Genomic DNA, 24,463 nt, shown 5'->3' on the forward strand with positions numbered 1-24,463 from the left:
AGAGAGAGAGAGAGAGGGAGGGCGATGGATGGAGTGCCACTGCCACAAATACACCATGTGAGCAAATAAGTCATCTTGAATCTTCCATTCTCAACCACTGCCTGACTACAACCTCACTAGACGTCTCTGTGGATGCTATGTGGATTGGCTGAGCCCTGCTTGGACTCCTGACCCATAAAATCCTGAGTAAATAAATGGTTGTTATTTAAACCAGTGGTCCCAAACCTTTTTTGGGCCACGGACCGGTTTAAGGTCAGAAAATATTTTCACGGACCGGCCTTTAGGGTGGGACAGATAAATGTATCTATCACGTGACCGAGACAAGCATCAAGAGTGAGTCTTAGACGGATGTAACAGAGGGAATCTAGTCATTTTTAAAAAATAAAACATCGTGGCCCTGGCTGGTTGGCTCAGTGGTAGAGTATCGGCCTGGCGTGCAGAAATCCCAGGTTCGATTCCCGGCCAGGGCACACAGGAGAAGCGCCCATTTGCTTCTCCACTTCTCCCCCTCTCCTTCCTCTCTGTCTCTTTCTTCCCCTCCTGCAGCCGAGGCTCCATTGGAGCAAAGATGGCCCGGGTGCTGGAGATGGCTCCTTGGCCTCTGCCCCAGGTGCTAGAGTGGCTCTGGTCGCAACAGAGCGACGCCCCGGAGGGGCAGAGCATCGCCCCTGGTGGGTGTGCTGGGTGGATTCCGGCTGGGCGCATAACGGGAGTCTGTCTGACTGTCTCTCCCCGTTTCCAGCTTCAGAAAAATACAAAAAAATAAAATAAAAAAAAAAACCACACACAAAAAACATCATTCAATCTTAAATATAAATAAAATGGAAATAATGTAAGTTATTTATTCCTTCTCTGCAGACTGGTACCAAATGGCCCACGGACCGGTAACGGTCCGGGGCCAGGAGGTTCGGGACCACTGATTTAAACCACTAAGTTGGGTCATTAAGAATAACAGATAACTGGAATGCTTTCTTTGATGTTGATCTCAGCCCTCCCTTTCACCTGCCCAGTCCTATGCACTTCTCTCTGTTGCACTTCCACTTACCTTCCTCCCTACTGATTGAGAAGCTCTTGACGGCAATGTCTGTATCCTCACTGCTGATGTGGGGCAGCACTACCTAATGTTTACAGGGATTCTCACCTATCTACTTTTTTTTTTACAGCAGAAGTGTTGGAGATTAGGTTAATTTTTAAAAAATTTTATTTATTTATTTTTTACAGAGACAGAGTCAGAGAGAGGGATAGATAGGGACAGGCAGACAGGAACGGAGAGAGATGAGAAGCATCAATCATTAATTTTTCATTGCGCACTGCAACACCCTACTTGTTCATTGATTGCTTTTTCATACATGCCTTGACCGCGGGCCTTCAGCAGACCAAGTAACCCCTTGCTGGAGCCAGCGACCTTGGGTTCAAGCTGGTGAGCTTTTTTGCTCAAACCAGATGAGCCCGCGCTCAAGCTGGCAACCTCGGGGTCTTGAACCTGGGTCCTCTGCATCCCAGTCCGATGCTCCATCCACTGCGCCACCACCTGGTCAGGCATTTTTTTTTTAATTTTGGTTAATTTTTGTATTAAAAAAATAAACTAGGCTTTAGTTTTTGAAAAACAACAGCAACTGTACATTTCAAAATATGGTAAAACTGAGCCAGCTATAGGGTTAGAGTCGGTAGTAATGTTGTGGAAAGCAGTCCTAACTGATGACCAGAGTCTTGCTAAAGCAGTGCTTTCCTTCCTAACTTCCTGCTCATTTACATTTATCATTCATATCCTATGACCTCATCTACTTCTTTACTGCAGCACAATGGGAGAAGCAGTCTTTAATCCAGAGTCAGGATACGTGACTGCTGCTACTTGATCTAGTCACTTCGACTTTCTGGAAAAGTTCTTTAACTTCTCTGGACCTCAGTTTCCTTATTTACAAGATGGGAACACTGACGCTCATACAATGGAACAATCTTGGGTGCCTTAAATTACCAATTTTTCAGTTACTTCCCAGCACAGCGGGGAGAAGCCTAAATGAGACAGTGAATACCAAATGGGTTTAAGTGTTATGTACATATAAAATGTTATGCTGTTATCTTTCTTCTTAGAATGACATTGAGCAAGATGTCAACAGCTAGGAATAGGAGGGGAGAGCACTAGACTTCCCATGAGCAGTCCCAAGTCCCAGGCGCCTCTGCTCAGCACTAGCTGCGCGCTGTAACTGTGGGCACGTTCCCTCCCTTCTCTGGACGGAGCTTCTTCACTGGTGAGAGGAGGAGGGATCTGACTGAACAGATTAACAGATCTAAACCCTCTGCTAGTTAAAAAACAGCCTAGTCTCTAAATATAAGATAAGCTGTGTAAAAGAATTTTCTAAGTAAATGCTATAAAAATATTAAAGTCATTACTATCCAGTTCAGAACCAAAGCATGTCATATGGTATGTAGGGTCCTCGAGTGCATTTTTAAAGCCAATTCCTGGTCACAGGATCTGAGTCTTGATACAATTCTAGGAGCCGTGGTTTTTAGCACTGGACACCTCAAAGGTGACAGCAGTGCTTCCCTAAATTATCACACTCAAAGAATTTTAGAGATGACAGATCTCTCTAGAAGACTGGCCCACTTCATATCTTTTCGATTGTGACTTAAAAGCAACTCCCCATCACTCAGTTACCCCACAATGCTATGTCTAACAAGTTACTATTGTCAAGCATCCTTCTTTAAAATGGTTTTTTTTTCAGATTGCCATTCATAGCAATGTCCCCAGGTGACTAGCACAGTGCCTGTGTGAGAGCCCAGCTACGAGCTACGAGCTAGAGCCGGAGCGCCTGCACAGTAGCTGTGCCAAAGGACCTGACTGGGAAGTGGGAGCACATGCGCCATTGCTCCCACAGTTATATAACCTGCTGCCTTGTCTATAGTTTACTCAGCAGAAAGGGGGGTCGCGCATGCGTGAATTCTTCTGCACGGTATAAACACATGGCCTTGGGAAATAAAGGGCGTAGCTGCTTCTGTAACTTTCTCTCCCTCATGTCGACTCCTCATGCATTCTTTTCCGTTGGCACTGCCTCACCTCCTAAGGGACCTCTTGACAGCCTGCCACATAACGGTCCCTCAACAAAAATTGTCTGAGTGACTAACAAGTAAATGAATGCATTTTGTCTAACCTTATACCTGTCTCTTCTGCATAGCATTTTTGCCTTAAAACAAAAACCCTGAGACAAGTGGTTATTCAGTCACTACTTAAATGCCCCCAAGAGATGAGGCAGCTTTCCCCCTTAAAGGCAATGATTCCATTTTGAGAAGAGGAAGGGTGTCAGGATCGATCTGGTAGAAAATTCTTCGCACTGACTAGAACACCGTGGGATCTGTTGTTGTCAGTAGCTTCAGACAGTCAGCCTGCCAGTCATAAGGCAGCAGCTCGCCTCTTCTCTGCTGACAATCCTTCAAACATCTGAATATGGGTTGTCAAATGCTTGCTTTGTCTTCTCTTTATTTCTTTATTCTTCATATCAAGACTGTTAATTTAATGTCTTTTTTTATAAGGCCAATTGTGTGTTTGTGTGCATACACAATCTGAACACGTGCTTTAAAAACTTTAAAATCTGTCTGAAATCCATCAAAATAATAAAATGTTTAGCTGGGACTGCCAGCACCTGTTCCATCTCGTTTTGTCAATCTCATGGTTGTTCCCAGGCGCCCTGAGCACAAAGCACGCCCAACAATGCCTCATTCAGCAGGAAACTCTCCACTTTGTTGGCCAGCTTCACATCCACTACCACTGACAGCCTTGGAAAATGCACATTTAGGCATGGTAATCTCAGACAGCTGGATCCCTTCACAAACCCTGCAAAGGGCTGAACTAGTCAATCCATCACATGCTGAAGGTCATTTTAATAGCTCCTTCTTGCAATAAGTTACAAAAATTTTATACAAAAAAATGACAATGGGAAAAATGAAGTTAAGACAGAATTACAGAAAGAGGTGTAAGAGTAGAGCAATGAGTGACAGAAACGTCTTCAATGAAGGAAAGGAGGCCGACAGCCAGGACTCGAGCTCACAATCCTGTCCCCTGTTCTACACAATCTTCCACTCAGCTTTCCCTGGTGCCTGGACCCTTTCAGCTTTGATCCTTTTGCCTTCTGATCGTTTTCAGCAGAAACTTCTGATCAACAGGTAAGATGTCTCACTAGATGGAGCAGCAGACTGAACCATATTATAATAAGACTCCACTTCCACTCCTGATCTTGACAATAATTGTAGAGAGAGAATATCAGCATTTAAGTGGATCCCACCACACGAGAGATGCTACTAGCAGCTGCTCAGAGGGCTCCCAGAGCCATCCATCACCCCTCAGCCCAGGTTCATCGTCACCACAGGCTAGAAGGGCAAACAAAGCCGCAGCTGTAGACCACTAAAGACAGCTGTGTCACTGGGTGTTTTTCTGAAGGGCGAGGGGAATGGGTTCTTCTGTATGCTTTAGAGGCAGGAACCCAGTTTAGATAATGCTCTATATGTTTGTTACCTGGTGAACACTCAATACACAGATGAGGATGCCATTTCAAACTGAAGTTTACTTCTCAAAGTAACCTTATGGGGTTGTTAATGCTAAATGAGTGTTTATAAAAGAGCTGAGAACACTGAAAGTGCCCACTTAAAAAAATGTAGTTACTGTTATTGTTTATCATCTGCCTCCTTTATTACACTGTAGGCTCAGCAAGGAAAGGGAACATGCCTATTTATTGACCACTGTATTCCAAGCACTTAGTAAAGTATTTGGTACATAAAGGTGCTCAGTAAGCATTTGATAAGTAAATGAATTCTAATGTTATCTTCATTTTACAGATATGAAACTGACAGAGTGGCAAAATGAGTTGGCCAAAATCATGCTGATTGTCAGTGGTGGTGCCAACGTATCTGGTTACTTGAAAGTTTGAGCATTTAAATAGTTCAATAATTAGGATGACAGCCCTTGAATCTGGAAATAGTGCCACACACAAAAAACAACAACAACAAAAAACATTCTCGTCATCAAATTCACCAAAAGCTTCTGTCCAGGGTGCTGGGCTGGGTGGCCCAGGCCACTTTTTAAAAATACTTTTATTTTCATTTCACATAGCTTTATTCACTATGTCTATAGTTTGTCAATGTAGAAGACCACACTTCATTTTCTTGGTATCTCATGAGTTGTACCTGGCAACTATTAAACAATATACGCAAAGGCAAAAAGACATGTGTTCCCAGCTTTTTACATTTTCATAAGACAACACAGTTATAGCCAACTATTTCTACTTTTTATGCTATATTTTCCTGGGGAAAAATTCTATTATTGTTATCTTCAGAAAATTTAGAAATTTACTATTCCCCCCAAAAAAGCTTTCTCTGGGCCAAAGCACTGATACAGGTCACTTAGGAAAGTGGGTTGTTTTTTGTTGCTGCTGTATGAATGCTGAGAGGAGGTGATCTCTAAGGACATGTAAATATTTCTCACATCATAAAAATAAAATGAAACCATTTTCTTTAATGATTTCCTCTCCTCTGCTGTATCTTTCCTATCCTTTCCTCCTGAAACTTCTGTTTTTTCATATGTTAGTCTTCCTGACCTGGGTCCCTAATTTTCATTTCTCAATTTGTAGTTTTTCTCTGAAAGTCCCTTTGTTACAGCAGCCTGTTCTTGTTTTCCTGGATGCAGTATTTTCTCTTACCTTGTGAGAATTTTATAGTAATTTATTTGAATTTGTCTCCTCAAGGTCATCCAAGTTTCTTTCCTTCCTTCCTTCCTTCCTTCCTTCCTTCCTTCCTTCCTTCCTTCCTTCCTTCCTTCCTTCCTTCCTTCCTCCCTCCCTCCCTCCCTCCCTCCCTCCCTCCCTCCTCCCCTCCCCTCCCTCCCTCCCTCCTTCCCTTCCCTTCCCTTCCCTTCTTTCTCTCCCCTCCCTTCTTTCTCTCCCCTCCCCTCCCCTCCCCTCCCCTCCCCTCCTTTCCCTCCCTCCTTCCCTCCCTCCTTCCCTCTCTTCTTCCTTCCTAGTCTTAAAAAGTAATTTTAGGTCTCTAGTCTCACCTTAAAAGGCTTCCTCAGATACCTTGCTAAGATCAGGCACTAAGAATCTGACTAGAAATGGAGTGCTCATTGGAGAGCCTGCTGAGGGGACATGACCTAGCTGGGCTGCTTCTGTTAGGACTTCACGGTCAGATTTCCCTACAGAAAGTCCCTTCCAATCTCCTGCCTGAAAGGTAATCTTGGTTGCCAATGTTCTAGGAACAGGGTGTCATAAGAAGGCTGGGAGGTCCCGACATTTAAAATCCAAACTTTCACTCAATGCATCTGTACTCAGTAATGGGACGCAGTCTTCTGCATAGTGCCAGATATCACTATTTGATTCTCTCCAAAAAACCCTTTACCTAGTCTTGTGCTAGAGCTGGAGAGAGGCAACTACTGTGCTGATTAGGGAAAGAATCTGTGAGTCAAAGAGATTAACTGCTGCTTCTTTTTTTTTTTTTTTTTTTTGTATTTTTCCAAAGTGAGAAGGCGGGGGGGGGGGGGGGGGGCGGGCGGATAGACTCCCGCATGTGCCCGACTGGGAGACACCTGGCATCCCCACCAGGGGGCATTGCTATGCTGCAACCGGAGACATTCTAGTGCCTGAGGCAGAGGCCATGGAGCTATCCTCAGCGCCTGGGCCAACTTTGCTCCAATGGAGCCTTGGCTGCAGGAGGGGAAGAGAAAAACAGAGAGAAAGGAGGGGAAAATGGTGGAGAAGCAGATGGGCGCTTCTCCTGTGTGCCCTGGCTGGGAATTGAACCTGGGACTTTCACATGCCAGGCTGACACTCTACTGCTGAGCCGACTGGCCAGAGCAAGTAACCGCTTCTTAAACAGAGTTTGAAACAACTCTCTCCTAAGTGAATGCTGCACATTTACTTCTCCGCGCAGATACGTGGCAGCACTGAATCCTGAGCCTTCTGGGTGCTGTTCTACAGTCAATCAGGGGCCTCTTGCTTTATTGCTGGCATAGGATTCCGACATGCTCAGCCCTGCTAAGTTGTCTACAGTGTCCACCTGCTTCCCCACATCCCAAACTTGGTTGCCTCCGTCTCCTTTCCCTTTTGCTTTGCATTTACAATATTACGCCTTAAAATGCCTTGATGGTTACTTTTATTGGAGAGTGAGATGAGAGCGGAAGCTAAAGTGTGCATTCCATGCTTTCACCAAATTAGTAGCGTTTTTGAACCAAAGACAAGTATTTCAAAAGGAAACCCCTCTTAAAAAGGGGGATAATGGCTTAATTTTCTTGTGGTGACCTTTGTCCAGAAGCTCTGAAGTAGAGCGGCCACCTACAGATGATGTAATTAAATCACTTACCCAAAATTTATACCAGGAGAGGTGGTATTTGAACCTAGGTCTGACACTGTGGCAAACAGAGAGCCTTCTCTTCACATGCAAAACATCTGGGATCTACTCAGCCAACATTTATAAGTACTTATGTTAAAGGCTCCAATCAAAGTTTAAACTCTGATCTTTATTTTCAGAAACGCTTTAAAACCATTAGAAAAGTATGAGAAACAATGGGCCAAAAAGATTTCTTGAATACCCACTAGGGCAGTGGAATTGTGCTAGACAGTGTAGGAGATTTGGAAAGAATCACTTTGAATCCCATCATAAGGAACTATGATGTAAATGTAACACCAAGTAGGAAATCCACATGCCACAATGAAGGTCAGAAGACATTACCCCTTTAGCTGAGGAGATCAGTGTTGGACTCATGAAGAATGGGTATTTAAATCTTAAGGAGATGAAGAAAAATGATGTTCCATGTAGAGCGTATAGCACAGTAGCTATTCCACGGATTTATTTTTAAGTTGGTAAAGGTAATTCTAACGCAAGAAAAACTCTCTCTGTCAAAACAATAGAACTCATAGAAATCTTTATAAGACGGTGTTAATTTGATTACAATGACCTTGTGTGGCTCTCTGAATACGTTCTTCACCTATCTAGACATTTTTCTAAGCTATGGACCTTGCTTTCATCATTTAACACATCATTCAAACCACTTCAATAAAACAGTGATCATGCTGAAGAGGGGTCTCGGAGGACTAGATGACACTCCAATTAACCAAGCACATCAAGTCGGATTGTTCTATTCCTCAGACTCAAGAGACTGGCGGAGAGGGGAGGCAAACAAAGGCAGAAAGAGCAAGGACCCAAGTGAAAAGAGCAAAATGCATGTGCTAAAGATGAGGTTTCAGTGTGACTCCTGCAGAAAAGCCTGTCAGGGGTTATTCACCACCAATCTTAATAGGGTTTATAATTCCCACCGGTTAGAATCACAAACTGCAACGTGGACTTACAGAGTACACTCTGTGAGAGTAAGAACATTACAGGACTTGTGCCTTTTTAAATGTGTGTATGCATCATTCTGGATATTGCAAACACAGGCTAGAGAAGGGTGTACATTGACTTAATTTTTGACCCAAGAAGGGCCAACTAAAAATCCAACTTTTGCAAATATGACTGTTTACCTCCCACCTACAGATTTATGTTGTGACTCAAATGACACAAAAATATACATGGCATAACTTATTAGTGAAAAACAACAGTAGGCCTTTCTCCTCAAGCCACTATGTGGGAGAAGAGATAAGTATTGAGCTGTCCATAAAATTTAAAAATTGTGTCCTAGAATGTTTTAGGTACTCCTCAACCCTAAGGATTAAATAAAATCATCAAACTTGGTAAAACAAAGTCCTTATTATATACCAAACTCATTTTCATTTTAAAGGTTAGCTCTGAAGTCCTTATTTTATTCTATTTTTTAGCTCTGAGGTCTTGAATGGCAACCAGCAGGGTGAATAAACTCCGTCAACTAGATCATTTACAAGTTTTCCAGAAGAGTCAAACAATTACTGTGGGGGTAGGATTAACCCTCCCATTTGTCTTAGTTCAGGAATTTTGTACCTTGGTGGTGGGTGTCGCTTCTTTTTATTTCCTTCTTTCTTTTGCATTTCCACACTAATTCCAGTCACAAAGGTTCAAGGAACCCATGTGGGTTCTTTTCCCCATTACAAAGTGAGCCCACCAAACCCCATATATGGCAATGACTTTTGTTTGGTTCCATAACTAATCCACACAAAGAGAACTACAGCACATTTAAAGATCTCAGTTAAAAACTATAAACCAAAAACTCAGAAAGGGGCCAAATTCTTCCTATCTTGTAGAACTGCCATGAGCTCCTCAAGCTGAATTATCTCATTCTTTCCCCTTCTTAAACATCATTTCCATCTTTATATTATTTCTGCCAATTCCAAATAGTACATACAGCTGACACGATTCTGGAAGAGACCCACTTTATCCCACGAACAGAGGGATGCTGAACTGAGAAGATGGAAGGCAGTTTTGTCCCTGAGTAAAAAATAGTTTGATATTAAAGATTCTTTGCTTAAGGCACAAATATACCTGTCTGTGACTTTCTAAACGGCACATTTTAGTGGCATGTAGCACCATCTTTTATGAAAGAGTGTGGTGAGAGGCCTTGTTCTAACTCCCCACGAGGACAGTGACAGCACATTAACAAGGGAAGGGGCAGTATGAAGCTGGCAAGCAGGGCTGGACCTTGTTATGCCAGCGTTTAAAACAATGATGGCAACCTTCTGATCCCTGTACCAGCAAACCTCAGGAACAGGTCAAGAGCTTATGGAATTGTGGGGGTCAGGGTTTGCTAGGTGGAGGTTAGGAAACTCTAGTTCCTATTTTGTGTCTATTTGTTTCTTGTGCCATTTCAGGAAAATTTCTTTGCTCGGTTTCCTATATTTTTTACCCCATTTTTTTCTTTACCCCTGGCACCCTAGAGAAATAAATGGATGGACTCAAAACACTTGGAGGAAGGTATCTACACAAACAGTGGTGAAATGGCCTAGCTGAGACCTTGGATATGTTGATGTGATCTCTCTCATTTACAGAGATCCACTGTGGAGTGTGTTGGGAATGGGGAGGGCCTCCTCCACCTCTTCTTTCTTTCTTCCAGTGGCCAAGTCCCTTTAAGACCAACCCCACTCTCATACACACAGACAACAGTATGGGGTAGGGGGAGTTAGAAGAGGGTAAAGAGGGGTTAAATGGTGATGAAAGGAGACTTGACTTGAAGTGGAGAACACACAATGCAATGTACAGGTGATATATTACAGAATTGGACACCTAAAACCTGTATAATTCTTTAACCGATGTCCTCCCAATAAATTCAATTAAAAAAAAAAAGACCAATCTAGCTCAACTGCCAACTCCTTTGACAACCACCTCACCCACCTCTGTGACTCAAAATCCTTCACAAACGTTTTCCCAAAGAACTGGTCACATCATTCGGGGTGTCATCTTCTCTATCAGAGGCAGGCTTTCGTCAGCTCTCTATGCTCCACCCTCAAGGCCTACACAAGGTAAGTGCCAAAATAATAATTACTCAATGAATGGAAGTTTCTATTCTTCACTGTGTAAATATAGGGAATCTTGTTTTTAAAAGTGAGGATAAACAGAACAGAAGTAGTTCTTAGATGTTAACTATGTTTCAGAACACAGTTTGTTATTCAGAATTTTAAAATGCTATTGAGATTCACACTTCTAACTATAGTGATTTTAAACTAGCTTTATCACATCTACTTCAAGTGCACTGTATTGAAAACAAAGAATTTGGCCTTTAAGTGCTTCTTTTGGATGAACTTCCCAAACTCTTCAGGTAATGGTCTCATCTCATCTGCCCCTAAAAGAATCTTAAGCGTTCTTTTCACGATTGAATTGCCATAATTTCTCATTTATGGACTGAAAACCTCCTACTTCTTTTCCCTATCACATATTTTTCATTACCTTGTATCCTAAATAAATTTGGTATAAAACACAGGACTAATCACCACCTAGCAATGATATATTTAGTTGTCATTCTGTTTTCTTTCTCCTCACACCCCACCCCTCACCAAATGCAACTCTGTGAGAGTTAAGACTGGAGTGTCCTTTTATTACTACATTCCACTGCCTCTTACAGGCATAGCAGACCCTCAATATGAATGAAAAATAAATGTGAAAGGGATGACTGCTGACTATTTGTATGAGCTCTAACTCTTAGATCTATTAGTTCTGCTCTCTCACAGTTTTGCTATGCCTCTGAAAATTATGCCATGCTAGGATATACTCTGGAGTTGTTGCAGAAAATTAGAGATAATAGTGCACTGCTTAAAGGCCATCGAATGTTAGCCTGGGTAGGAGCTTAGAGATCATTACTTTACAGATGAAGAAGCTGAGGCCCGAAGGGAGGCTCACACAGGGCCACCTGGAAAACCAGCAGCAAAGCTGGAACTATAGTCTAGGTCTTTCATTCCCAAGCTACAATTCTTATCTCTACACCATGTTCCACACTCTGCTGGTCATTTACTAAATACATTCAATGATGATGATTTAAAATATGCAAGGGAAAATTATATGACAGCAAGGCCTGAGCCCTACAAATCAAAAGCACTAGTTTTCCCCGAAGCTGGTGAACCGAACAATCCCTTCAGGATTCTGTTGGGAGACTCAGTTTTGAGTGTCCGTCCACCATGACGGCTAATCAATAAGCTGAGACACACATACTGAATTTCCTCTTAGATTCTCTTTTATGAAGATTCAAAAGAACATGGTTTAATAAACATTTGCTTTTCTCTCCACAGTGTGTAGGTGAACTGAGTCTGAAAATATTTCCTTACAAATTCAGCTGCATTCAGGCATTACAAAAAAATCAGAGAAAAAGTACTTGACCAAATAAAGGTAATAAAAGCAAGAATTCAACTTATTATCTTATTTAAGGAGTCCTTTGAACTTTGTAGAAAATCCTTCCTTATCTAATCAATGTTGTAGAAATGATTCTTGAAGCACTCTGAGTACCCCGACTCTGTAATACTGCAATTTGCACTGATCCAGATGTGCTTCTAATATAAATCATAAGCTTTTCCTTATAGATCAAGGGTCACAATATAGAAACCTTAGCACAGAGTTCTAGTGGGGCTATAGGTAGCCCACTAAGATAAAGTCCATTCTAAATATAGCCATAAAAAGTAAAGACATTACATGGTTTTAAATACAACCCTTTATCCTCCCTAAGATCGTATCACATCCCATCGTTCAACATGTGATATGACTATATTGAAAAAGATGGTTTTTTCTTTATAAACAAACATACAGAACTTATACATCCAAATGAGTAGGGCTGTACTCTTTAAAGTAATCACCATTGGAAGTTATAAGTGCATTTCAACCAGGCTACCAGCACACAGAATTTCTCTGAACTCTCTTTTAGAACATAGATTCTCCCAGTTTGTGTGCATAAGGATCACCCAGGGAATGTGTTAATAATGCAGATTCCTAAAGATATGAATTAACGTGGATGGAGTCTGGGAACGGTATTTTTAAGAAGCACTCTAGGTTAACTTTTATATTGGTGATCCATGAGAAATAGCACTTCAGAACAGCTGGTTCACAAGCCATGCAATAATATTAAAATAATGACTTTAAACTCTGTACACTCACGGATATGTAACACACTGGAGATTTCTTCCAGATAGAATATATTAATTACTACATACATACACAGAAACATCTATTTACAAAAAACAACATACCTCCATGAAAGAGATTCCTAAGCTCCAGACATCAGAGTGGATTCCATACTGCTCCCCTGAGATTCTTTCAGGCTGTAAGAAAACAGAAGGGAGCTTGTGAGCTGACGGGAGCTACTCCAGGAATCACATGCACTCAATGAGCTCAGCTGAGGCAGGGAGCCAGTAACATCTGCATGGCACTTGATGAAAAACAAAGCAATTTTATATGTGTATGTGTGGATATTACGTAGATAAGATACTGCTCACAAAAATTAGGGGATATTTCAAGATAAATATAAAGCGATAAAATACCCCCTAATTTTTGTGAGCAGTTGTATATAGACATTATTTAGAGTACATATAATTACATTTTCACTGAATCCTCACAAAGCCCCTGTGAGGAAAACTTTATTTACAGGCGAAGAAAATGCAGATTAGGATTAGTGACACCATTTAGGCAAAGCCTTAAGCTGGGAAATAGGAACTGAGACTTGAACCCAGGTCCTCTCCCTCCAAATCTAGGAGTCTTAGTTGTGGAGTAACAAACTACACTTTATTGCTACATCTATCGCAATAAATTATATGTTATCACTTATTTTCATTTTGAGAGATGGATCTGGATCACTAGAAATTCTTTCAAACTTTGGGAATTTGAAAGATTAAGATGAGCACAAAGATCATCCAAATTTTCTTTGCCCAGGTTCCCTGTTCAACATTTTATTCCATGTATCAGGGTTTCTGTTAATCCGAATGAAGGAAAGTTTGAAAGGTCCATTTGGGACTTTAGAGCCTCCATTCCAGATGTGTAGCAAACACCTGGTCTAGAAAGCCAGTACACGCGCAGTCTCTACTTCAACCGAATGAGTTCATACTAAAGTGCTGCCTGCCTGGTCTCTCTGTCCTTCCAAGACTTGGCGTTCAGTAGGATACTTCATAGAGGTCTTCTGAATGAACAGAGGAACAAATGAGTAAGTCTCATAGAGGTGGAATGCTTGCTTAAGGCTACAGAGCCAAGCAGGGCAGGGCTGGGATCATAACCCACATCTCTTGGCCCCCAGGATGGCATTATGTTCTTTGTACCATCCCTGGAGTCTCTGGCAGCCACCATAGTCATCAACCTTCAGGAGTTTTCTGTGCAAGTGCTTTAAGAGTAACTAGGGTCAGCGTCAGCCTGCTTCTCTGGAGATGGAGAAGGGGCATCCGCCACTCAGGAGCAGGAGACCCGCCAGTGGGGTGGAAGATATGGGCCAGATGCTCTCAGGCGAGCAGGTCCAGTCCTACACCTTGGGGAGCTGGCTTAGCAGGGACCCAGAACTTTGTAAGCGCCTTCCCTCTCCCACCTACCAGGCTACCTTAGTGCCCTCACTGCCTTCTCCTGGGACCACTTTCCATAAAATTACATAAAGCCCTGCCCTGAGGTAGCAAGATGGATTGTCTTATTTCCTTTCGTTTATTTATTTCTTTAATTTGTAAAGCCCCTTTCCTACCAAGAATAATTCTTCCCAAGGGTCAAGTTATCATGTGACCATTTCTCCCAGCTGCTAATAGACATGGTCATTCCAATCCCCTAATACTTTTTCTTTTATGTCCTAATCCCCCACATCATCATTTCTCAAGGTTCTTGTTCATATGTGAATAAACCCATTATCCAATTCTTGCTAGTTCAATAGATATTAGGATATATTCATATGAAACTGGCCAGCTAGTTACAGGAGTAACATCATCATCTTCATCATCACCATCATCAATAGCATTGTCCACTTATTGAAGAATTTCCATGTGCAAGGTATTTCTTCAAGTGCTTTTCATGCATCTCCTATTTCAGATTGACAAATATCCATATCAGGTTGGTGCTATTATCATCCTCATTTAACAGATGAGGAAAATGGGGCACAGTGAGTGGTTTAGTTTACAGCCATTATATAAGAATAGCGATAGCTAACATTTAATAACCACCTAGAATGGCCAAATACTGATCTAGACACTTCGCATAGTCTATATTTTATAACAGTCTTGCAAAGTTGGATATACTGCCCTTATTTTACAGATGTAAAAACAAGGCTTAGTAAGATTAAGTGACTTGCTAAAGTCTAGAGCTATGGATTAGCCTTAAGTGTCTTGTTCAAGAACGCAGCCGGGATTCCAACCTTGTTATGTCTGACTACAACACAAGAGTTCTTTCCACTGTGTGAAACCCCCAGAATTAGGAGTCAGAAAAGCCACACAATAGTCTGGATCTAGTTGGTATTTCTCAAAATGCACTCTTTGGACTAGCCATCACAGAACTGCCTGGGGTGCTTATTATAAATGAACTTCCTGAATCCGAATCCCGGGGGTGGCTCAGGGATCTTCATTTTAAAAAATAATTTATCTGGGTGATTCTTTGGTACTCTCAGCTCCAGTCACTAAATATTTTCATGTTCCCCGCAGAGGCAATGACCTACCTTCTCCTTTTCTGCTTAGTGAATGCTTCTCTTATTGGTTCTACACAAGGGCCACCTTTTTTGGTGAAAACGTCCGCTACTCTTCAGGAAGAATTACAAATTCCTGCCTCTGTACCTCACTAATAAGTTGTTCATAATTTCAATATTAATTCGCTGTGTTGTAACCATTCATTTGCTAGTCTGTTTTGCTTAAGAGGCAATTTAGAAGTGTCTTATTCATCTCCTATTCATACTAGTATCATGCCTGGCACATAGCTGGTACACAATCAGTGTGTGCTGACTGAGAGCATGTGCACTGCATGTTTGGTTTGACACGTGAACTATTACATTCCCTGGAGGGTTCTGCCAACTTTCCACATACTGCCATTCATGTCCATCAAGAACTTCCTGCAGGCCCTGGCCAGTTGGCTCAGCGGTAGAGCGTCGGCCTAGCATGCGGAGGACCCGGGTTCGATTCCCGGCCAGGGCACACAGGAGAAGCGCCCATTTGCTTCTCCACCCCTCCGCCGCGCTTTCCTCTCTGTATCTCTCTTCCCCTCCCGCAGCCAAGGCTCCATTGGAGCAAGGATGGCCCGGGCGCTGGGGATGGCTCCTTGGCCTCTGCCTCAGGCGCTAGAGTGGCTCTGGCCGCAGCATGGCAACGCCCAGGATGGGCAGAGCATCGCCCCCTGGTGGGCAGAGCATCGCCCCATGGTGGGCGTGTCGGGTGGATCCCGGTAGGGCGCATGCGGGAGTCTGTCTGACTGTCTCTCCCTGTTTCCAGCTTCGGAAAAATGAAAAAAAAAAAAAGAACTTCCTGCAAACACAAAAGTCATAACATCCTCTAGAACTGTTAAAGAAATAACCAAATGTTACTTTCCTTCCTGTCTCATCTTCCTTTCTTTTCCTTTCTTCATCCCAGTGGCTGACAGTTATCAATAATATAGTAGTACTGCATGCAGAGTGTGGACAAAACAAAAGTGGAACCTGCATACAAAATATTTTGACAGGACCAACAACAATATTAAATATATTAGTAATATTTGCCCACGGAACTACCAAGTAAATGCAAACTGTTATATAAAAATAGAGCATAGAAAAATTAAATTAAAAAAAATAGAAAAAGTGATAATGAACACAGATATCAGGTGGCAAATAAGAGAACTCCTTAATGATAAGACTCTGACAACCTCTCACTGAGAGATTTTTTTTTAGCAAGAGAGACAGAGACACAGAGAGAGATAGAAAGGGAGAGAGATGAGAAGCATCAATTCTTCATTGCGGCTCCTGACTTGTTCATTGACTGCTTTCCCATGTGTCTTGATGGGGGGGAGCCTTCAGTAGAGAGAGTGACTCCTTGCTCAAATCAGTGACCTTGGACTCAAGTCAGTGACCTTGGGCTTCAAGACAGTGACTTTTGGGCTCAAGCCAGTGACCATGGGGTCATGTCAATGATCCCACACTCAAGTCGGCAACCTCGGGGTCTCGAACCTGGGTCCTCAGCATCCCATGCCACCACTCTATCCACTGTGCCACTGTCTGGTCTGGCAAGACATTCTTCTTACAGTAAGCTAACAAAACAAGATTATTGTTGTGATGCAATCCTTAAGTATGAATGCTTAGTAAAATCAGCTCTTCAGGTTGATCCTAAATAATTCATACAGTGGATAGGGAGATAAAACACAATACAATACATTCTGGATTTATAAAGCCAGGATTTGATGACCCGAGGCTGGAAAATTCAAAGCTGTTCTCACAATTGAAGCCAAGGTGGCCTGCTCTGTCCTTTCCCCTTTAAAGCAAAACAAGCCCAACACCATGCTACTGATAAAAGATCTGCGATGGATACCCTGCAGTTAAAAAGCTAAAGTTGGGTTCCTTCCTGACACGACAGCTGTCGCCACTGTGGAAAGGTAAGTCATAGGAAGAACATAACTCTCATCTGTAGGACCTCTGTACTGAAGTTTAAGTGCAGGAGCAAAAAAAACCCCGGTCTGTTCTTGCTAATAACAGCAAGGAGTGGTGATGAGATAAATAGCTGAGATTAGAGGATCTTAAAGAGCAGCAGCTCCAAGCTGGCATGCATACTCCACTTCTTCCAGCTACCCTGTGACTTGGCATTTACCCATGACCCATATTTAGTTAACTCATTCCAGAATTGTCTCTATTTACAACACAGTGCTCTACGGTTTACTTGCCAAGGGCAGGGAGGTACCAAGGTACATCCCTTATGTCTTCTGATGCAGGAATTTCTGTTCCCTTAGGCTCTTCACAAAATTAAGAAAGCACAGGGGGTCCTTGGCTCATAACACAGTTCCGTTCCTGTGACAGTGACGTAACCGGAATTTTGGTGTAAGTTGAAACACACTGTAGCCGAATACAAATGGAACATCTGCCCTTATAACAGTGGAAAATGGGATGCCAACTCCCTCACTCATATGTCACATTACTACGTATTCCGCTGCATGCAACCAAACTAGTTCGCCCATGTAGTCCCCCAAGTATGACGCTAATAGCGTAAGCCGAAATACTCATATCTCAATTTTTTCAAGTTTTTTTCTTCTTCTTTTTTTAATTAATTAATTAATTAATTTTTTACAGAGATAGAGAGTGAGTCAGAGAGAGGGATAGACAGGGACAGACAGACAGGAACGGAGAGAGATGAGAAGCATCAATCATTAGTTTTTCATTGCGCATTGCGACACCTTAGTTGTTCATTGATAGCTTTCTCATACGTTCCTTGACCACGGGCCTTCAGCAGACCGAGTAACCCCTTGCTGGAGCCAGCAACCTTGGGTTCAAGCTGGTAGGCATTTTGCTCAAACCAGATGACCCTGCGCTCAAGCTGGCGACCTCGGGGTCTCGAACCTGGGTCCTCTGCATCCCAATCCGACGCTCTATCCACTGCGCCACCGCCTGGTCAGGCAATTTTTTCAAGTTTTTATGGGAGTGACGGTCATAAACTCGAAACAGTGTATGTGGAGACTGTCATAACCTGAGGACCCCCAGTCTGCACAAATACTTTAGGTTAGTATGTAATCAAAATGTGTATCAAATTATGGGGATATTTCTTTTTTAATTTTATATTTATTCATTTTAGAGAGGAGAGGGAGAGACAGAGAGAGAGAGAGAATGGGGGGAGGAGCTGGAAGCATCAACTCCCATACGTGCCTTGACCAGGCAAGCCCAGGGTTTCAAACCGGCAACCTCAGCATTTCCAGGTCGACGCTTTATCCACTGCGCCACCACAGGTCAGGCACGGGGGGGGGGGGATATTTTTTAAGTCGACAAGATCCCTTTGTGCATAGCAGGGTACACCAGTTAAACAAGGGTTCTGAAGTCAGACTGCTTTAACTCAATCTGTCTTTCAGTCCACTAAGTCTCTCTTCTTCTATGTCCAATGTGCTACTAAACAGTGAGTTTTAAATTTTAATCTAGTAGTTTTGTTTGGGACTTTCTCAAATCTATTCTATTATTTTTAATTTGTGATCTGAAGTGTGTGTGCAGCTATTTCCGCTGCCTGCTGGTTCTTCAAGTTGTCTTGTTCCCTTGTGTGCCTGGTTTTCTTTGACTAATTGCCAGTATCTGCTCTCGAAAAAAAATATTGGCTTGAGCATGGCCAACTTAGTTGGATCATGTGGTGTGTACAGGTTTTATTCCAGTAAAGATAATTTCCAAGGACAGGAATAGCCTGGTACAAAGAAATGTTCAGGAGATTAAAAATGTCATTTAGATTCACTTTCTGATCTTAAGGTTAACAAGTATTTGGGTAAGATTTTTTTTCAAAACTTCAGTTATTCATAAAAATATCAAACTATTATATGTGATTTAAAAACTACAATTAAAAAAAACTACAATAAAAACACTATAGTGACTGAACTGTGGGTTGAATATTCGGGGACTTCTATCTTTAAAATAAAGTAACATTTTTAGCGATTAGAACTGATGAGAAATGCTTTCATATAAGCCCCCAAAGCCTTCATAAATCCCTTTTGTAATTCTTCTAAATTAAATCCTTTCAAAATGTAGTTGCAAGTCTTCCTTACTTTGGATTAAAATGTCTGTAGAACCTAATCATCTGCCTCTAAAATGTGTCCCTGAACATGCCACTTCACTCTCTGGGTCTCAGTCTCCTCATCAGTCAATGACAACATTGGATCACATGACTTTCCAAATCTCCTACATGGTCCATTGCTTACTGTGCCATAAGTTATTGTTTTTAATGTCTTAGGATCTTAGAAGAGCCTCCCTTTTTCCTAATTATCATTTTCTTATACCTTACATTTCAGCTTATGAGAACAAAATAAGATTATTTCCACATGCAGGACTATTTATTTTCTTTTCAATATGTGAGCCGCCTAGCTAACTGTATCTGAATAATTTGGGGGTCTTCTATACCCTAAAACAAAAGTAAGATACTTAATATGAAAAATATGAAAAAAGTGACCTGCTTATAATTAGTGAATAAGTCATTTTTGAAATACAGTTGTTTGGTTTTTTTGAGAGAGTGAGAGAGAGAGGGGTAGGAAAGGGAATGAGACGCATCAACTTCTAGTTGCATCACTTTAGTTGTTCACTGATTACTTCTCACATGTTCCTTGACCAGGAAGCTCAAGCTGGGCTAGTGACACCTTTTTAAGCCAGCAAACTTGGGATCATGTTGGTAATCCGTGCTCAAGCTTATGACCTCAGGGTTTTGAACCTGGGACCTCAGCATCCCAGATAGATACTCTATCCACTGCACCACCACTGATCAGGCTGAAATACAATTTTTATGAATTTATTCATTTAGCACTCTGTGAGGGACTGGATACAGAGAATGAGCAGAATAAATCTTCCCCCTGTGAAGTTCATAATCTAGATCTGGAGCAATATAAAAATAATTTAGATATATAGCAAGAGGCACAGCAGTAAAGAGCTTAGTTTCTGGATTCTGATTACTTAGGTGTGAATCCTGACTCCGCCACTTAATAGCTGTATGAAGTTGGGTAAGTCACTTAATTTCTCTATCCCTTGGTTTCTTCCTCTGTAAAATAAGACTATTACCTACCTCACAGGGTGTTGGTGAGGATTAAAAGAGTTAATATATGCAAGAGTTTATAAGAGTAACTAGCATAGTGTTGTTAGCTATAATCATTGTTCTTATTATCACTGTATAGAAGTATGTATGGATATAAAGTAAGGGCAATGGGTGTAAAATGAGGGCATTGCATCAGATGATCTCTAATTGCATAGTCCCACAATTTATTATTTATCCTCTAACCCAGTGGTCCCCAACCTTTTTTGGGCCATGGACAGGTTTAATGTCAGAAAATATTTTCACGGACTGGCCTTTAGGGTGGGACAGATAAATGTATCACATGACCAAGACAAGCGTCAAGAGTGAGTCTTAGACGAATGTAACAGAGGGAATCTGGTCATTTTTTAAAAATAAAACATTGTTCAGACTTAAATATATATAAAACAGAAATAATGTAAGTTATTTATTCTTTCTCTGCAGACCGGTACTGGTCCACGGCCCGGGGGTTGGGACCACTGCTCTAACCTACCTCCACCCCACTCATGTCACAGAACCTTCTACTTCTGAGTCATTGCTCATCTTTTCACAGTGATCTCTTTCTTATCCATGTCCTTTTCACATACTGAACGAAATCATCATGTTCCTATATTGCAGGGGTCGGGAACCTTTTTGGCTGAGAGAGCCATGAATGCCACATATTTTAAAATGTAATTCTGTGAGAACCATACAATGACCGGTGTATGTTATCCAATAAAACTTTGGTGTTGTCCCAGAGGACAGCTGTGATTGGCTCCAGCCACCCGCAACCATGAACATGAGTGGTAGGAAATGAATGGATTGTAATACATGAGAATGTTTTATATTTTTAATGTTATTATTATTTTTTATTAAAGATTTGTCTGCGAGCCAGATGCAGCCATCAAAAGAGCCACATCTGGCTGGCGAGCCATAGGTTCCCGACCCCTGATATATTGTATGCCTTCTTATTCTTTAAACTCATGTTTGGTACAGCTTAAGTTTTCCTTATGTCACACAGAAGTGGCGATATATAAGGCCATATTTTCCCTATGTCTTATGTAGATTACAGAGTGGCTCCACTGTACCTAATGGCGCAGAAGGTGCTTCATAAATATACTGGTTGATTAGCTGAAGGTACCAGTTTCAGATACAGCTTTCACTGGCATAGATCAGAGGTTGGCAAAGTCTTTCTGTAAAGGGCCAGATACTAAATATTTGTCACTTTGTGGGCCATATAGTCTCTGCTGCAATGGTCACAACTATTCCACTCTGTCGAAAGTACGGACGCTGCCACAGACAGTATGCAAACAAGTGGTATGACCATGTTCCAACACAACTTTCTTTTTTTAATTTTTTATTTTGAAATACTTACTGATTCACAAGAAAAAAATAGATATATAATATGCAGGGAGGTTCTGTGCACCCTTCACCTTGTCCCCCCCAATAGTAATATGTACTATAATACAGTGTCATGGCGAGGAAATTGACACTAGTACAATTTACGGAGTTTATTCAGATTTCACTGGTTTTACATGTACTCATTTGTATGCTTGTTTTTATATTACTGTGTAATTTTAAAACTTTCTTTACAATTAGAGGTAGTAAGCTGAATTTGGCCTGAGAACTTTCAAGTGTAGTTCACTGACACTTGGAAGAGAGCCTCATGTAGAATGCCAAGTTACAAAACAGACCAGCTGCAATGAGAATGAACCATGGTTTTAAAAAAAGCTCAACCCTTCTCCCTCATGAGACTGTCAGCAGATAGAAGGCAGTAACCTTCTATCTGATAAACAGCAGTAACAGAATACATGTTATTTCTCTCTGCTCCCGCTCTCAGCCTCTGACTTCACAGCAGTCAGGGACGCATGTGGCCCACGAGAGCCTGCTGAGTGGCGCAAGCTCACTATCAGGCTGCCGCTCTTCGCCTCCTCAGAATCCTAAGCTTTTTACAGCTTGAACTAAAAAGTTGATGACTAGAATTCACTCACCCAAGAAGCAAAGCAATTTTAGCTTTGCCAGTCTGAGCTAACGTTTCATAGTTTTAATCCTCACATTTCAATTAACAGATGGACGCATCACATTCATCCATAAACAAAAAGGAAAAAAAGTAATTTCTTTAATGTACACCTGGGAAAGACAACTGCGATCTGGGTCTGTACATTCAAACACAGAGCAATGTAATTATTAGAGCAATTTAAAACTACTAAGAACATGATGGGTGGTTGAGAAGTTGTTTCATTTATAGTTTTTTTTTTTTTTTTTAAATCACAGTGTTATATCTTCTTTCAAAGACTAAAACTGTGGTATCTGGCAGGGTTTTGTTAATTATAAAGGTGGCTCACCAGTGTCAGCTAACCTGGTAGAGCTAGGAGGGTGCTTATATTTTATGAAAATACATTTGATGACTTCAGAGGTTAATGCATATTTTTCAACATACCTAGAACAATGAGAAAGAATAAATTTTCTTTAAAACAATATAATACAAAATCAACTATTCTGGTATCCCAATTCAAATAAATGCTCAGTACTGTTCTGAGCATAAGATCCAGGGTTCCATTCATATTAAGATCTTCTTTTTATCAGATAATATATGAGGCCCTGGCCATTTGGCTCAGTGGTAGAGCATTGGCCCAGCATGTTCGATTTCTGGTTAGGGCACATAGGAGAAGTGACTATCTCCTTTTCTACCCGTCCCTTCCCCTTCCCACTTTCTTCCTCTCCCACAGCCATGGCTCAGTTGGCCTGGGGGCACTGAGGATGGTTCCATGGCTTTGCCTCAGGTGCTAAAATAGCTTGGTTGCCGAGCAATGGAGCAGCAGCCCAGCCAGGCAGAGCATTGCCTGGTAGGGGGCTTGCCGGGTGGATTCCAGTTGGGGCACATGCAGGAGTCTGTCTCTGCCTCCCCGCCTCTTACTTAATAAATAAAAAAAAAGAAAGAGAAATAAAAATAAAAGATAATATATGAACACAGATTATTAAGAATAAAATCTAGGGTGCCATCCATACTAACACTGTTTAAGTTTATGCTATAAAGACTATTAGAAATGGAATGGACTATCTGAATAAATCTAAAACTATCAATAAAAATACTAACCTTAAGATGTTAAAACTTTGCTCCAAAAATAATACTAGATAAACTTCCTGTTTTTCCTGCTTAACCCCCCCACCCCCAACTTCCAACTCTTGAAGTGGCTGTGGAAACCAATAAATTAAAGCATTTTTATGGGCACAAATAATTTCTCTTCTTGAAAGGTAGAAAAAAGAAAAAGGTCAATGCTAAGTCCATGCTGGTCCTTAAAACAGTTTTATGCTTCTATATTTTATTCTTGGTTTATTTCAGTGGAACTAAATAAGTTATAATAGGCATGAACCCAACAACTAAACAGAATATTGACGTACAAGTTCTAAAGACAACTGCCTGCTATAATCCTTATATTTGGTGATCCATAAGTAAGAGCTAGTCACATCAATAATTTAATTTTGATCTGGTGACAAAGCATGTTTATATTCCTGGAAAAAATAACCAATCTTATTGACTGACAATTTAGTATAGTTGAGGTTAGTTAAATAAGCAATGTGCCAAAGTAGCCAATATGCTATAAGGTGCAATTTTTCTGTTGGATTAAACTTCAAAACTCAGCGTTTTCACACTTGACCCAATCAGTTAAGCCAACAAAGTCAGATAAGTTGGTTGCTCCTGTATAAATCCTGATGTCTTTTATAAAGGTTTAAAAATCAAATCATGACTGAATTGACTTTGTAATTTATGATCAGTTAGGCTAAAGCTGTGGAATTAATTCAAGAATTATACATTACCAAGTATATAAAGATGTTGGTTTTAAACGTTATTTTTGCATAAGTTTACTTACTGCCATATAAGCATTTGTTCCAACATACGTCTTGGCTATAGAATTCACCAGCTATGAGACAAAACAGTCTGTTAGAACAATATAAAGATAATGTGGAAAGAAAATGGGCAATTATTCCTCATTTAACCTACAATCAACATTTCTATAAATCAACTAAAAATTATGGAAAAGGGAACAAATTTATTTACAAAGGCATTAAAAATGCTTAAATCTCTTTTCTTTTGAGTGTAATTTCCACTTTAAACAAGCACACCATTACAGTTGATAGCAGATAGCCTTAAACAATTCACTTAAGCAGGATGCTTATCGCTTTAGCACCCCAAACCAGCCTGATATAAAAAGTCAATTTGAAGTAGAATTTGAACACACTCATTTTTTAGTCAAATGGTTCAAGATGTGAACGAAGCCCTGTACATTTACTAGAACGAAATGAACACTAAATACGCTGGAGGGATAACAGACTTTGACAACTCATAATACAATGATGACCTTCGCTTTGGTCTACGTGTTTGCCTGGGAGTAAAGGTGGCTGCAATTCAAATC

The 24,463-nt window shown here is 41.1% G+C and overlaps 1 protein-coding gene across 7 annotated transcripts in view; it reads right to left on the minus strand.

The window, feature by feature from the left end:
• Positions 1 to 24,463, minus strand: part of MAP2K5 (mitogen-activated protein kinase kinase 5) — a 288,637-nt gene that overhangs the window by 95,317 nt on the left and 168,857 nt on the right. For all 7 annotated transcript variants that reach the window (XR_010731284.1, XR_010731283.1, XM_066276317.1 and 4 more), the window contains exons 15-16: positions 23,921 to 23,971; positions 12,612 to 12,683 (exon numbers count right to left, since the gene is read on the minus strand). Coding sequence is in view for 5 of the 7 variants with exons in the window: in XM_066276317.1 (XP_066132414.1) it covers positions 12,612 to 12,683; positions 23,921 to 23,971 (123 nt within the window). In the remaining 2 variants the exon portion in view is untranslated. The remainder of the gene's footprint in view (positions 1 to 12,611; positions 12,684 to 23,920; positions 23,972 to 24,463) is intronic.

The sequence above is a fragment of the Saccopteryx bilineata genome, chromosome 4 (genome assembly GCF_036850765.1).
Source record: "Saccopteryx bilineata isolate mSacBil1 chromosome 4, mSacBil1_pri_phased_curated, whole genome shotgun sequence".
In the NCBI taxonomy this organism is placed as follows: Eukaryota; Metazoa; Chordata; class Mammalia; order Chiroptera; family Emballonuridae; genus Saccopteryx; species Saccopteryx bilineata.